This window comes from Apostichopus japonicus, chromosome 21, assembly GCF_037975245.1.
Source record: "Apostichopus japonicus isolate 1M-3 chromosome 21, ASM3797524v1, whole genome shotgun sequence".
Taxonomy (NCBI): Eukaryota; Metazoa; Echinodermata; class Holothuroidea; order Aspidochirotida; family Stichopodidae; genus Apostichopus; species Apostichopus japonicus.
In genome coordinates, this window is record NC_092581.1 from 2,572,910 (window position 1) to 2,588,487 (window position 15,578).

General features: G+C 38.7%; 1 protein-coding gene across 11 annotated transcripts in view; it reads right to left on the minus strand.

Annotated features, from left to right (window-relative positions):
* Positions 1-15,578, minus strand: part of LOC139962466 (protein mono-ADP-ribosyltransferase PARP4-like) — a 61,435-nt gene that overhangs the window by 4,569 nt on the left and 41,288 nt on the right. For 6 of the 11 annotated variants that reach the window (XM_071962444.1, XM_071962442.1, XM_071962448.1 and 3 more), the window contains 13 exons: positions 14,864-14,951; positions 13,899-13,964; positions 11,889-11,954; positions 11,488-11,556; positions 8,918-9,108; positions 8,272-8,335; positions 7,189-7,254; positions 6,666-6,754; positions 5,897-5,965; positions 3,918-3,969; positions 3,195-3,248; positions 2,484-2,603; positions 192-350 (listed from right to left, as the gene is read on the minus strand). In XM_071962444.1, coding sequence (XP_071818545.1) covers positions 192-350; positions 2,484-2,603; positions 3,195-3,248; positions 3,918-3,969; positions 5,897-5,965; positions 6,666-6,754; positions 7,189-7,254; positions 8,272-8,335; positions 8,918-9,108; positions 11,488-11,556; positions 11,889-11,954; positions 13,899-13,964; positions 14,864-14,951 — 1,153 coding nt within the window. The remainder of the gene's footprint in view (positions 1-191; positions 351-2,483; positions 2,604-3,194; positions 3,249-3,917; positions 3,970-5,896; positions 5,966-6,665; positions 6,755-7,188; positions 7,255-8,271; positions 8,336-8,917; positions 9,109-11,487; positions 11,557-11,888; positions 11,955-13,898; positions 13,965-14,863; positions 14,952-15,578) is intronic. The other 5 variants (XM_071962447.1, XM_071962443.1, XM_071962445.1 and 2 more) reach the window with 5 other exon arrangements.

Here is a 15,578-nt window from a genome sequence, read left to right on the forward strand (position 1 = left end):
TTGGGACCTTCGTCAGCAATACTTGGCAGTGGAATGAAAAGTGCTATCGATTTGTTAATATAACAGCAAATATGAAATTTTAAGAATGAAGCGTACTGAAATCAAAAACCTAAAAATTTAGGTCGATGATCGGCAAGTGGTCCGAGAAAGCCAAAAAATACACATTTTTATGCGGATGGTAAAGATAATACCTGCTGTTGCTGACGTCCCAATAGACAGAAAAGTAAGTGGTCCCTGGGGAAGGAAATTGCATGCAGCTGGCCAAGGTATTCCTCCCAATGGTTCTGGGGTTAGTTTTTCAGATGCCAAAGAAAAAATGTTTATACCAAATTTCTTTTTCATTCGTACAACTATAAACAATGGAAGAAAAAGAAAATGATGAATCCATACCATGTGCTAAAGAACCAAGATAAGGCCTGACCACATCCTTCCGTCATTAAAAAAAAAACTGCCAAAAATTATAAATCATTTTTCATACTTTTCCCTTTTACCTTCTAAAGTGAACCTTTTCCTCCAAAAGAAATCGATATAGGGCTCTTGTACTCACTACTTCCATTTTAGCTTTTATGGCTGGAAATGTAATTGCCGCAAAGATATTCCGAACTTTCATCCTCGTCGATCTTAATTACCTTCGGCAACGAAGCGAAAGCTCCCAATTAGGCCCAAAAAAATTGTTATTATTAATAAAACACCATGAGTATAGTAACCCGATTGCACAGGGGCGGTGACTTGTTTCAAATATTGGGGGGGGGGGACATTTGCTTGAGTGCCGGCACGTAGCAACTTTCATCCCCAAAATAGTTTGCGCGCATTGTGATATTTTGTATGTATATATACATGGTAACTGGTTGCTACGGCCCTATTTTCCGTTTCTATCGGCAAATCAAATTTCATTACGGATGCAGTCCGTCTAGCTAATTCATTTCGAAAAAAAAGTTCAAACAACTTTTGGTGAGGGTCTGTGATGTTTTTTGGTGAATATTTAGTAACAAATTGTGACACAGTTAGACAGGTGCGTAGCGAGGAATTTGTCAAGGGAGGGGCGAAGCTTGTAGACAAACTATCTAAGCGTAAAAGAAAATCTTGGCCCAAAATGCCTCCCAGATCGCTGGATATGGCACTTCCCAGGCCTTGTTAGTTGCATTTTTTATTTTGAAATTACTAGCGGTCGCCTCCTTCGCCCCACCCCCCCCCCTTGGCTACGCACCTGCGGTTAGAAATCTTGTAGGAAACAGGCCAAATGGAAACCCAGTGAACCCATAATGATGTTGATCATATATATGATTGTACGTACTTACACTCATACACAAGAGATGTACAGACATTATGTTAATAATCATGAGTGACAACTTGCTAAACGGTCACAGAAATGACCACGAATGAATATGAATGAATGAATGAATATTAGATACTTGTAGGAAAAAGGCCAAATGGAAATCCAGTGAACCCATATCGATGTTGATTATATATATGATTGTACGTATACTTACACTCATACACAAGAGATGCACAGACAATATGCTAATAATCATGAGTGACAACTTGCTATCCAGTCACAGCTCAGAGAAATGACCACAAAGTGTAATTTACCTCATACTGTATGAGTTAGATGAAGTTTTAGCCACCATCAAATATGATTTGGATAAATAATCTCACACACTATTTTCTATTTATAGCCACAAAAAAAACTATGCCACCAAATATTGGGGGGATATTAGATACTATATCCCCCTACCTAACATATTGGGGGGACATGTCCCCTCGGCCCCCCCCATGATCGCCGCCCATGCCCGATTTGTTATTATGACTGTCGTCGGGTGCTGTTTCTATGGAATTTATGCCGTCTGTCTCATGTGGTGTGTGTGGTGTGTGTGTACATGGTCTGGGCTGTCAATAGGACTTTGATTAAATAGGACCTTTTGCAGTTGTAATATCATCTATTGATAATATTTCTGTCATAAATTTGAAAATTTTGAGCAATCTGAGTGACAGCGTGTGATGCATTGGGCCATACGTAATAGAATAACATCAGTACGTGTTCTCAGACACGTTTAGTGTACACACATCACAGCATACAGGTTAGAGTCACGTAGGTGTCCATGGCACAAAAATTTGCCTACCGATACCACTCGACCTTTCTAGGGGAGGGCCCTGCTGCAGGAAGGAAGGAGGGCTTTGCTGGTGCGGGGGGGGGGGGGGGAGGAGGAGGAGGAGGAGGAGGAGGAGGAGGAGGAGGAGGAGGAGGAGGAGGAGGGATTTTAAATAAAACAACCTTGGACATGCGAATTAGCTTCATGCTTCCATTTTTCTATATTGAATAGGATAGACATATTGAGCAGGATATATATTGAGCAGGATATATTGAGCAGGATATTGAGCTATATTGAGCAGGATAGACATGTCAGATATTAACACAACAAATGTGCTATTGGGAAGATCTTCTAGGAACACTGACTAGATAATGCCAGCTCTAATAGACTCACTTTTTTCTTCCGGCTCATCCGTAATGACTTTGCTAGGTGTCTTTCTTCTTGAAACTGGTATTGGTTTTGCCATTTGTTTTGCTTCTGCCATTGGTTTCTGTCGAAATCTCTTTGCAGACACTAATTACAGAGAAAAGGAGACCAATATCATATTAATAGGACATGTAGCTGGAAACAAGCAAAGGGGCGGCAACCCCTCCCCCCACCTCCCCCCTCACCTCCCTCGCAGGATGAAATGAAGACAGTCTACAATATCAACTAGAACTCAAATTGTACAGTACATATGCTAAATATATGACACGTACATATTGAACAAACTAAAAAAAAAATTCGTCTATAAACTTCGTCTCTAAACCCATTTTATATCAAAGCACCCTCATTTTACCAACTTCTCCCCCCTCCCATTTGGAACCCTGCCTCAGGACATGATAACATCTTAGCCTGCCACCCATTCCTGAACCCACATCATAAACACAAAATGGTGGTGGCGCTCTACTAGAACTATTAGTACCTGTTTACATTCAGCTAGATGGCAGCTGTACAGGAAATATCTTGTTCATGTTGGTTTCGGTCAGTTTATTGATTGATTGAAATCGACTGATTTTTTACTTTATTTCTGACTTTACTTTGACTACTTTATAACCTTTAATATACTCAGAAACATTTATTATTATTATTATTATTGTTGTTGTTTTTGTTATTGATACTTACTCTTATACATTACGGGGGGAAGATACAAATCCGCCTCACACAGTCCGAGATAATCTATTAACGGTAGCAAATTCAGACAAAGATTATTGTAATATGTTGTTACATCTGGTATGATTTCATGAAGAAATGCTTTTACGACTCTATCCGACAAAAACCAGGGCTTCGAAAATTGAGCATCGAAAACAGGATGAAAGTCGTCTATTTTAAGCCGATAGATCACCCTCGTGTTTCATTGAAATAAAGCCAGCTAGATGCACTGCACCAAGTTTTCAGCTTTTAAAATTGAACCGATTCCATACAATTTTTTTTTCTTCTTTAAAAATTTAATTTTCTTTCCCTCTAAACCAAGCCACTCTTGCCAAAGTGTACAGCAGAAATGACAGAAAATCTCGTGAATAATTTGTGAGATTATTTCGTAACCCGTTCATATAGATCTTTTTAATTTTATCAGCAGACACTCCTTGCTGGAATATTGCCAGACTTCTGGACGGTGTTCGAGCCCTGAATAGGTTCGACGATAAAGTTTTAATGATCAACAAAATGATAGGGGCCCCCCACAGCAAATTCATTAATCGGGCATGGAAGTCGGTTGCCATGGGTTTCAAGGGCATTATAGCAAGTGGAAGGGGGAAACGATGGCAAATTTGGTCGTCGGTTTCGTTCCAGGCCCTGCCGTAAAGTGCTCGATGGGGAATACTTGATAATTATATGGAAGAGATTTACCCTCTTCTTCTTCAGTCGTTGTCAAGTCCTCCTGGCCAAGAATATTTGCAGACTGTGAGAAAAGTTGAAAAAAATTTGAAAAATATTGGAACCTGAGACATTTCTTCCAAGTTGGTGAACAAATTTTCACACACCCATTACCATAACTGATAAGCTCACCATCAGATTCGCAAGTTATCATACTGCAATTATGCCACCATTTTTAAGTTTCTTTTTATTCAGTGATGGCCTGACAGGCAACAATAGAAACAAACACTACCTTTCATAGTAGTTTTTAGGAATATTTATAAAAATTAAAATTGGAGAAAAAAAATCATCATTTTTTCTTTATCTTCTACCTTTTATTTCGTAACTTCAAACAAAACTTTAGACTAAGAACCCTGAAGAAGGTGGTTACTACATTGTCTTAACATTTTACTATAAAAGAGCGGTAAAAAAGGTCACTTTTTCAAAGCTAAAACAAACAAATTGGCTACTCTAGGTGCTGCGTTTAAAAGAAAAGCTCTCTTCTCTCGCAGCAGCAAATCCTAGCTGAATCAATATCAAACAATAGTAATTATCTCTGCAAGCTAGTAGCACCTAGAGTGTATATATGTGTGGAACTACATACTGTGGAAACATATTCGCTGACTGCGTGTGTATCTTTGGTACATGCAGCAGTTTAAAAGAAAAGCTCTCTTCTCTCGCAGCAGCAAATCCTAGCTGAATCAATATCAAACAATAGTAATTATCTCTGCAAGTTAGTAGCACCTAGAGTGTATATATGTGTGGAACTACATACTGTGGAAACATATTCGCTGACTGCGTGTGTATCTTTGGTACATGCAGCAGTTTAAAAGAAAAGCTCTCTTCTCTCACAGCAGCAAATCCTAGCTGAATCAATATCAAACAATAGTAATTATCTCTGCAAGCTAGTAGCACCTAGAGTGTATATATGTGTGGAACTACATACTGTGGAAACGTATTCGCTGACTGCGTGTGTATCTTTGGTACATGCAGCAGTTTAAAAGAAAAGCTCTCTTCTCTAGCAGCAGCAAATCCTAGCTGAATCAATATCAAACAATAGTAATTATCTCTGTGGGCCAGTAGCACCTAGAGTGTATATATGTGTGGAACTGCCCTGATTCAAGAGATCATGTCCTACACAGCATGTCCTATGCAGCGTGTCCTACCCAGCGTGTCCTTTTCAGCGTGTCCTTCACAGCGTGTCCTACGCAGCGTGTCCTACACAGCTTGTCCTAGACAGCGTGTCCTTCGCAGCGTGTCCTACTGTATGCAGCGTGTCCTACTGTACGCAGCGTGTCCTACTGTACGCAGCGTGTCCTACTGTACGCAGCGTGTCCTACACAGCTTGTCCTAGACAGCGTGTCCTAGACAGCGTGTCCTACACAGCTTGTCCTAGACAGCGTGTCCTAAACAGCGTGTCCTACGCAGCGTGTCCTACGCAGCGTGTCCTACGCAGCGTGTCCTACGCAGCGTGTCCTACACAGCATGGCCTACACAGCATGTCCTATGCAGCGTGTCCTACCCAGCGTGTCCTTTGCAGCGTGTCCTTCGCAGCGTGTCCTTCGCAGCGTGTCCTATGCAGCGTGTCCTACACAGCTTGTCCTAGACAGCGTGTCCTTCGCAGCGTGTCCTACTGTACGCAGCGTGTCCTACTGTACGCAGCGTGTCCTAGACAGCGTGTCCTAGACAGCTTGTCCTAGACAGCGTGTCCTAGACAGCGTGTCCTACACAGCTTGTCCTAGACAGCGTGTTCTACGCAGCGTGTCCTACGCAGCGTGTCCTACGCAGCGTGTCCTACACAGCGTGTCCTACACAGCATGGCTGCAAGATGCCACAGCCCCTTACAGCTTCCTACTTTTGACATATTGCCTTAAAGATCTTTGGAGAACATGATATCTGCTAGTTTATTAACTGCACTCACAGCTCTCTGGTCAACGATCATGATGTCTAGACTTTAAAATTGGCAAACTTACACTCCCTGTAAAAGACATTGGTAGAAGCATTGAATCCATCTTTTGGAGGACCTCAGCTGAGTTTGAATGCTGTTGATACAAATATAATAAGAAGAGTAATGAAGCTTTTGAAAGAAGAATGTAGGGATATTCCTTTCCATTCTCTCTGTACATACTGTGGAAACACTTTAGCTGACTGCGTGGGTATCTTTGGTATATGCAGCACACACCTATAACCAGTAAACTATAGGCCTAACTTTAATTACCATCACCCATGGTAACCGTTGAAAACAATTTTTAAAGGCTTATAAATATGACAACTAGATGTCGTTCAAGTTGTCATTGTAATGTATTCATGCATGCTCTGTGTTAGGCTTGACTCCTATAGTGCAGTAGACTGTCCTAACTTTAATTACCATCACCTGTGGTAACCGTGCAAATTGTTCCAATTAATAACCGTTGAAAACAATTTTAACAAAGGCTTATAAATATGACTACTACATGTAGTTCTAGTTGTCATTGTAATGTATTCATGCATGCTCTGTAGTAGGCTTGACTCCTATAGTGCAGTAGACTGTCCTAACTTTAATTACCATCACCTGTGGTAACCGTGCAAATTGTTTCCAAATTGTTAACATGCTCTGTGTTAGGTAGGCTTGACTCCCATTGAATATGCATGTCCAACTGATCACAGTAGCACAGCTTTACCGCAAATATGAACCCGAAAGGGATGTTAACACTTAAGTGCACTCAACTGTTCTGACTCTTTTCCTACACCAGTACTACTTACTGTTTCACCTGGACGTTGACCAAGTACTTTATCTTGATCAATCTTGATTGAACTCCCACTGCTATAACCGACCGCACGTTTTTTCTTGGCTAGGTAGAAGGTTGCACAATTAGGAAAATTAGAAAACACGAAACGATAGAGAGAGGGAAAAAAGAGAAACAAATCTATGTGTTTCTTAATATAATTAATCAGCAGGGTATATGTACATTCAAACTGAGAAATATCATTTGCCGTAAGATGACTCGATCGATCTGTAACTTAGCCTTTAAATCCAAGAAGAAAAAAAAATTTGCAAAGACGTTTTGAAATTCTTGTAATACGCAATTTTCTTTTTAAATTAACTCATCTCTTAAAGGTATTACACAATACTGCTATGGAACTAACCATGATAAACTTTTGTGCACACAGATATTTCCAAAAATGATATAAAATAATTTGTTTTTTTATCTTCTATGGACAGCAAGTTTGAATACAGGAATGCATAACATGAACTTTTATAGATGAATCCTTATCGTTTCCCTACCTCCCTTTATCTTTGTCTTCCATACAGGTTCCTCTTTTGTTTCTTCCTCCAATGATCTGCCTCCCCCTGGAGTTATACAAACAAAATGTATGTTTTGACTTTTTTATTCTTCTCCATGTTTGTCTATTTTTTGTAACAAAGCATTAGAAAATATTTTGATTTGATGGAGTGTTAGGGTGGGGCAGAATAGGGGGGGGTGGGGAATGCCAGGGTTAACAAAAATACAATTGACAGAAATACTTCTTAGATACTTAATGATTGGGATGGTCTGTATAAGGGGGATGTAAGGCAAGAAATTAAGTTTAGGTATGATGTCGAAAACAAAACACTATAATTCTTCCATAACCTAAACCGATCAAGCTATCCAAGCTATTTTATGTTGGCGATCTGAGCTGTAAATGCACCCTGTATATGGGTAGGAGTTATGTGCATGGGTTTGCTTAATCTGTTGCAATTGGGGTGGGGGTCTCTTAGATGAACATTGCCGAGTGAATTGTATTAAATGAAAATTCCAATGTGTTTTATACATAAATTTTTTTAAGTTAGCTACAATTTCTCTTAGATTCAATAGGCATTTCCCCCCCCCCCCCCCCACTTTCCCTAAAGAAAAAAAAATGCTGTTTGGCCAGATCTATCATTTTCTTCCAGCCAATGACATCATCAAAAAGTAAAAAGCCAAATTTGCCATTTTTGGCATATACAAAACGTCAAATTGGCAACACTGCGTGATCCAACGGAACTGAATATCATGGATGGTTGAGCAGTGTGTGTGTGTGCTAAGGCTTACAACTGTTCACGATTTTTGAAGGTTTTCAGTCCCATTGGCTTTAACCCCCATCAGGGGAGAAATATCTTTGCATGTGGGCTAAATGAGCCCATGTGGTTTTGCAGTAAACAGTGTTCAATGTGTGTGTGAGGTGGGGGGGGGGTGGGGGAGAGGAGGGTGGAGTTGGGGTAGGTAACTTTAAAAGACTACCGATCTGCAAGGCTATTGAAAACTAGGCCAAGACAGTGGGGTCAAGTCCGGCCACACTCAATTGCAGTACAATGCCAGCTTTAAACAGCTGTTTTTCCTTAACATACCATCAGCCATCTTCAAGGTTTCAAAGCCAGCCTCCTCCTCTCTTGCTCTGGCTGTCCCTGGTCCCTGTGGACAAAATTTGAAGAATAATTAAGTACATGTTGTGATAAAGAGGAGAAAGAGGCCACGTGATTCCATTAAAAGATATTAATCCGTCCACCATAGTCCATCCGCCGAAGAGAAACTAAGAACAAGAGGACATTTTGTCTTGTCCAACCATTTATGGAATATCATTTGGCTCAAGGTCAGGCATGATCCCCTAAACTTTTCTCCCAGAGAATGAAGCTTCCATCCCATCTTCAAGATTCCAAACCTGAAGGTCTTTAACGAAGATGATTCTAAGAGCTCACAGCGACAGCTAATGTTAAGAGCAATTAGGCAATCAAAAAATATATATACATATGTATATGTATGTCTAAGATAAATTCCACGCACATGAACAATAAATTTGTCATCATATCTTCAATAAAGTAGTAGTCTTGATATTACAATTTTTTTTAAATTATCTTGAGACCATGTTTTGGTCTTTTTATTGATATTTTATCCCCAAACCACTTTTATGTCTGAGGAATCCAAGATGAAAAATCTTAAAAGGGCAAAGAGTAACAAAAATATTTGATTAAATCAGATGAAGTGGAGACAACTTGCCTCGCTGAGCTTTTCCTGGAATTTTCTTCTTCCCCAGAATTTTGAGACTCGTCGTTGAGCAGGACAGGGTCGGGTGCTAAGACACATTGGGAGAGGGGGACGAACACCTCCAACTGCTTGAGGGACTACATCTGTTTGTTGGGGTAGTGGGACCGGCTGTGAAGTGGCTGAGTTGGCAAAGTCCATTGTTCCTGTAAGGTATAAAGATAGGGCACAAAGGGGATAGTTGTTATATAATACAGGTTGGGCTCTGCATGTGGTTAGGTGATTTGGCGTGTGTGTTTCCAGGGTAATGAATGTAACATGATGATGTTAAACACAGTTTGTGATGGGGAGTCAAATTACACTCTTGAACTTTGCCACTCTCTGATATTGGTCCTGCTTACTCTCACTGCTCTTAATTATCAAAAATAAAAAAACAAATCACACACACACAATTTCGATAGAAATAATATACAATTTTCATATTTCTCGTCTAAGAATAAACTGTTCGCGGTGTGTTTTGCATCTCTTCGAAACTGTTATTGTTTCGACTATTCCCTGTTGCTTTTCTTCATTCTTGTGGTTCATACTCTTTTCTCTTTCTCTTTTCTATTCCTTTTCTGTAACAGTGTCAACAGTGATACTCTCGTAATTAACACTGGTGTTCCACAGGGTTGTTGCTTGTCCCCATTACTTTTTGAAATTTACACTGATTCATTAGTCCCATACAATGTTTATATCTTGAAGTATGCAGACGATACTGCCATAATTGGGATGTGCATCGATAAAAACCCACAGTGTCTAACAAATGATTTTGCCGCCATAGAGTTTACTGTGAATTGGTGCAAGGATAATTATATGCTTTTTTAATGGTAAGAAAACCAAGGAAATGATTGTTGATTTTCGTGCAGTGCAAAGTCATGCCCCATTGTACATTGACAATAATGTGATTGAGGTTGTATCAGATTTTAAATATCTTGGATTAACCTTCAGCAGCTCGCTTACTTGGAATACCCACGTGAACAATATGGCATCAAAAGTTAAACAGAGATAATATTGTATTCGTAGGCTTGCCCGCTTTGGCTTAGATTTTGATAAGCAGCTTTGGCTTTTTCAGACAATGGTGTTGTCCTTCCTTGTGTACTGTGGCCCAGTTTGGTTATCATCCTGTTCTAAAGGACAGTTAGACTACTGTAATAAATCCATCAAGTTGTATTCTACCATCCAAATGGTTTAATTGATCGTATAATATGTCAGTGTGCTTCTTCTATAGTCGAGGATTCCGATCACCCTCTCTTTGATTTTTACATGAAACCACGTAGATTTGACACGATCCCACGTATGCGGACAGAACGGTTTAGGCGATTATTTTTACCTCGAAGTATTAAAACTTTGAATTGTAGGATACATAGATAACTTTTTTAACCTATTTTTGAGATGCTGTAGTCCATTTTATTATATTGTCATTTTATGATGAATATCATTAAATTTTACTTTACATTTACTTTACTTTACTTTCTCTTTCATAACTTTTCTCTAAAGGTGGCCACTGCCCCGTACATCCCAATTTAGGAGGATGAGGGGGAGGGGAGGGGGGATGACGGAAAACTCCATCCTGCAATTCAGTCTTGGTGTATTTTGTAAACGACTGAATGTCGCATTTCCTGTTGACCAACATCTGCTGATGTTATGCAAACAATCACGTTAGATGACTTTTGTCCTCCCTCTTCAGTTTGGAGGTTGAGGAAACCTTTGTGAAACCTCTGTGAAACCGCTGGGTTTTATAGGTAAGTGCAAGGTAAAGAGAAGTTTACGGGGAATCTCAAATACTCTTATTTAATGTTCTAGCTGAATGGAGGGTTAAGACAGCATTGCAGCAAGCATGTTTTATCTGATACAGGAAATATTAACCTAGGAATCTGACTCACATGTTGACTTATGCAATTGAATAATGATTCGTTGCTACAAATTTAACTTGTCATGTAACCGACGTTAAAATTGTTAGAAAATGTCAATGATGATTTACAAATGTGATACTCAATGTAACCAAATGTATATAGGCTACCCATGTTCCAAAATCACACATCAAAATTCGACTGTTGCAATATTATTCATATAACATGTCACACGCATGTTACGAGTCTTAGCGTACGTCACATTAGCAACAAAAATGTGTTTTACTCACGTGTAGTACTTTTCTCACGATAAACATTACATGTTACAAATGTTAGGTGAATTACATGTAAACAAATTACAAATTAAAAAACCAAAAAATCAAAAATTAAAAATTATTAAAATTAAAAAAATGAAAAAAAAATGAAAATTATTAAAATAAAAAAAATAAAAATTACATGAATTACATGGAAACAAAAACAAATACTTTTGTGATACTTTTTAATATTGTAGCAGGGAAAGTGGTTTGAATAGCATTATTCATGTCACCAAAAATGTTACAAATATCATAATAAATAGACTTTTATATATATTTACTGTAATCTTTGAAATCAAATTTCTTTACTAAGAAATTTTAAATTTGTCTATTTCTTCCTGTATGAGAATAAACTTGGATGGTACGTCAGAAAACATACCTTTTTCATAAGCAGGGGCCGGGGGTAATTCATAAATCGTTTCCGACTCATCATCTTCTTCGACCATTTCTGCGTGATAATGGAAACAAACACAAATGCTTTATGTGATACTTTTTACATTTGTGGCAGGGAAAGTGGTTTTGAATAGCATTAGTCATTTTTTCGTTCTTTTTCAAAATGCTTAGAAATGCGAAGGTCACCATGCAGGGTTGACCTCAAATAGGCTAAAAATTACCAGTCAAGTAATTAATTCACTCCTGATCAAACTATCAAAAAAATATATAAAAATTTACTGCCATCTTTGAAATCAAACTTCCTCACTGAGACATTATAAATTTGTCTATTTCTTCCTGTTTGTGAGTAAACTTGGATGGTACGTCAGAAAACATGCAGAAAAGTACCCTTTTCATTAACAACGGGGAGAAGTTCATATTCCGTTTCGGACTCATCATCTTCTTCGACTATTTCTGCGTAATAATGGAAACAAAAACAAATGCTTTATGTGATACTCTTTTACAATTATGGCAGGGAAAGTGGTTTTGAATAGCATTAGTCATCTTTTCATTCTTTTTTTAAGATGACAAAGAAGTAGAAATAGCTATAGATAACTAAAAAGTGCACAAAATCTGTCTAGCTATGGTTACCGACAGTCCAACAAAGTTACAACCACAAAACAAGAGCCCAAATGGACACTATGTCATCACCCAATATCATCGTCACACCAACTTCAGTTGTTACATTATCACGCTGTCTCTTCATGAATATGCATAGTTTCAACTTTGCACACGGGCAGGTACCACACCAGTCACACCTATAGTAAAAGCTAACACAAGAGCCCGATGGCTCTATCCAAAATTGCATGGGTCCAGTAAAGCATTGGCTCAAATAGAGTTGGGCCCTAAAAAGTCCACACTAAAATTTGGTTCCCAAAATGGGCCCCACAATATGTTGGGCCCATATGGGCCTAAAATGTTAACGCCCACATGTATTATCCAACAACTGTATTCAAAGTTTTGGATACAATCTGATTTGATAAAATCTGACATACGATTGCAGAGTTGTTGCAAAGCAAACGCTTGACACCACAGAAAAGAACCAGAAAATAGTAAGTAGTTTCTTGAAATGGAGTTGCTTAGAAATATGCGACCTAAAGGTCACCCCATGCAGGGTTGACCTCAAATAGACTAGAATTTACCAGTCAAGTAATTGGTGCACTCCTGATCAAACTATCAAACCAGAATGCCAAAATGCATAGTGGTTTTGATGATGTAACATTCACCTATTTTCTGCATCAATCTGACGTAATGTATAGTGAGGGTGTACAACATACTTGATATTAGTAATACAGTGAAAAGCAGTGCGATGTGACAAACCATAATTTCATAATGACACAGGCTGTCCTGAAATGACCATTAACCTAAGGTGACCAGACGTCCCCGATTTTCGGGGACGGTCCCCAATTTCAGTTTGCTGTCCCCGATGAACAAGTGTCCCCGAAAATGTCCCCGATTCGTCTAAATGTTCAGGAATTTTGAAAATATCCCACATTATTAGTAAAATAATTGGAAAACAAAATTTAGTCAAGTGTGCAGGCGCCGAACGGAACAGGTGGGGCAGTGTAAAGTGGAAACACTGTTAAAAATATGCTAGATCGATCTAGCCTAGCACTCTTTCGACGGTATAATTGGCAACTACGGCGACACAACGACACTTATAGTGTGAGCATGAGCAACTCACAAGCTCTCAAAGAACCACGTAAAGTAAGTGAATTTCATCTAAAAAAGGCTACCTTTTTGAAAATAAAATTGATTTAAATGAAGGTTCTAAGTATCACCATTTTACATCTAAGCACCTTAGGCACTTGAAAATTTTCCAAAACGGGAGGGGGACACCCCCTCCCCTTAGACCCCTCCCCTATATCAGTCATGCAATAAATGTCCCCGATTCTAGTCAGGAAAATATGGTCACCTTACATTAACCTCAACTACAAGTTTCTTATACTTAATGTGATAGATACATCAACATACCAAATATCACATCAGTCTTGTTGAAATATTGTGTAAGACATGGTTTCACAATCTGACCCCTGGTGAACTCACATGCCATTTGACCTCCACCCACAACACTAAGGCTTCTTGTACTCAATGTGGTGCAATAACATACCAAATATGCAATCTGTTCAAGCTTCCTTTACGATATTATGTTTAGGAAGATGTGTAAGTGTGGAGAGACAGGTAAGAGGGGAGTGAAGTAAATGTTTGGCATTTGCTGCCTTCAAATAACCTTTGACCTCCACCAAAAGCAATCATAGGCTCCCTGAATGTAATATGGTACATCTTCAAACCAATATGAGATCTGTCCTTTCTTGCAATATCATGTTTACAAGGTTGTCACGATTTGACCTGTTGTACCTTTTTCTGTAACAACTGGGCGAGATACATTATACACTTCATAAGGTTCATCTTCTTCGACCATTCCTGCGTGATAATGGAAACAAAAACAAATGCTTTTTGTGATACTTTTTACAATTGTAGCAGGGAAAGTGGTTTTGAATAGCATTAGTCATCTTTTCATTCTTTTTTTAAGATGACAAAGAAGTAGAAATAGCTATAGATAACTAAAAAGTGCACAAAATCTGTCTAGCTATGGTTACCGACAGTCCACCAAAGTAACAACCACAAAACAAGAGCCCAAATGGACACTATGTCATCACCCAATATCATCGTCACACCAACTTCAGTTGATACATTATCACACTTTCTCTTTATGAATATGCATAGTTTCAACTTTGCACAGGGCAGGTACCACACCAGTCACACCTATAGTAGAGTAAAAGCTAACACAAGAGCCCGATGGCTCTATCCAAAATTGCATGGGTCCAGTAAAGCATTGGCTCAAATAGACTTGGGCCTTAAAAAGTCCATACTAAAATTTGGTTCCCAAAATGGGCCCCACAATATGTTGGGCCCATATGGGCCTAAAATGTTAACGCCCACATGTATTATCCAACAACTGTATTCAAAGTTTTGGATACAATCTGATTTGATAAAATCTGACATACGATTGCAGAGTTGTTGCAAAGCAAACGCTTGACACCATAGAAAAGAACCAGAAAAAAGTAAGTAGTTTCTTGAAACGGAGTTGCTTAGAAATGTGCGACCTAAAGGTCACCCCATGCAGGGTTTACCTCAAATAGGCTAGAATTTACCAGTCAAGTAATTGGTGCACTCCTGATCAAACTATCAAAAAAATATATATATATATTTACTGCCATCTTTGAAATCAAACTTCCTCACTGAGACATTATAAATTTGTCTATTTCTTCCTGTTTGTGAATAAACTTGGATGGTACGTCAGAAAACATGCAGAAAAGTACCTTTTTCATTAACAACGGGGAGAAGTTCATATTCCGTTTCGGACTCATCATCTTCTTCGACTATTTCTGTGTGATCCATTTTTCGACCCTAATAATAAGCAACATTTCCAGTAAATATGGACACAAAATGCACAATTTAGTATGGCTGGCATGTCACTTAGTGTTTATAGTGATAATACAAACACAATTACCATCTATGTTTCTAAAACTATTATGCCACCGAACTTCGCCAGAACCGTTTTTTTTTTGCAAACAAAAAATAAAGCATACGGGAGGGGGGGGGGGGTTGAGCAATCACCGACATCTCACATAAAGGTCGTCATCAAGTTTTTTTTGCTAAACTTTTTTTTTTGGTGACGGCCAATAGGGGGGGCACGCGCCTGTTGCGCCCCCCCTGGATACGCCCCTGAAATGTATATGTTATTATGAATTGTACATTGTTTGGACTCTTGATGGAATAAATAAAAAATAAATAAAATAAAATAAAATAAAATGTTTTCTTCCAACAAGAAAAGCTAGGCATCTGATAAATTCTAAATTACAGAAGACATTGACAAATACGATTGTAAACTAATTTCCATGACAACGGGAAAGTATAGCTTCCAAAGGACGTCGGCTGCCACGATGACATTGACAACCGCCATTGAATATGATCAAATTTCTTGAGTGAAGAAGAGTTTACATCCACTAAAAACAGGTTATATTAATCAACCCA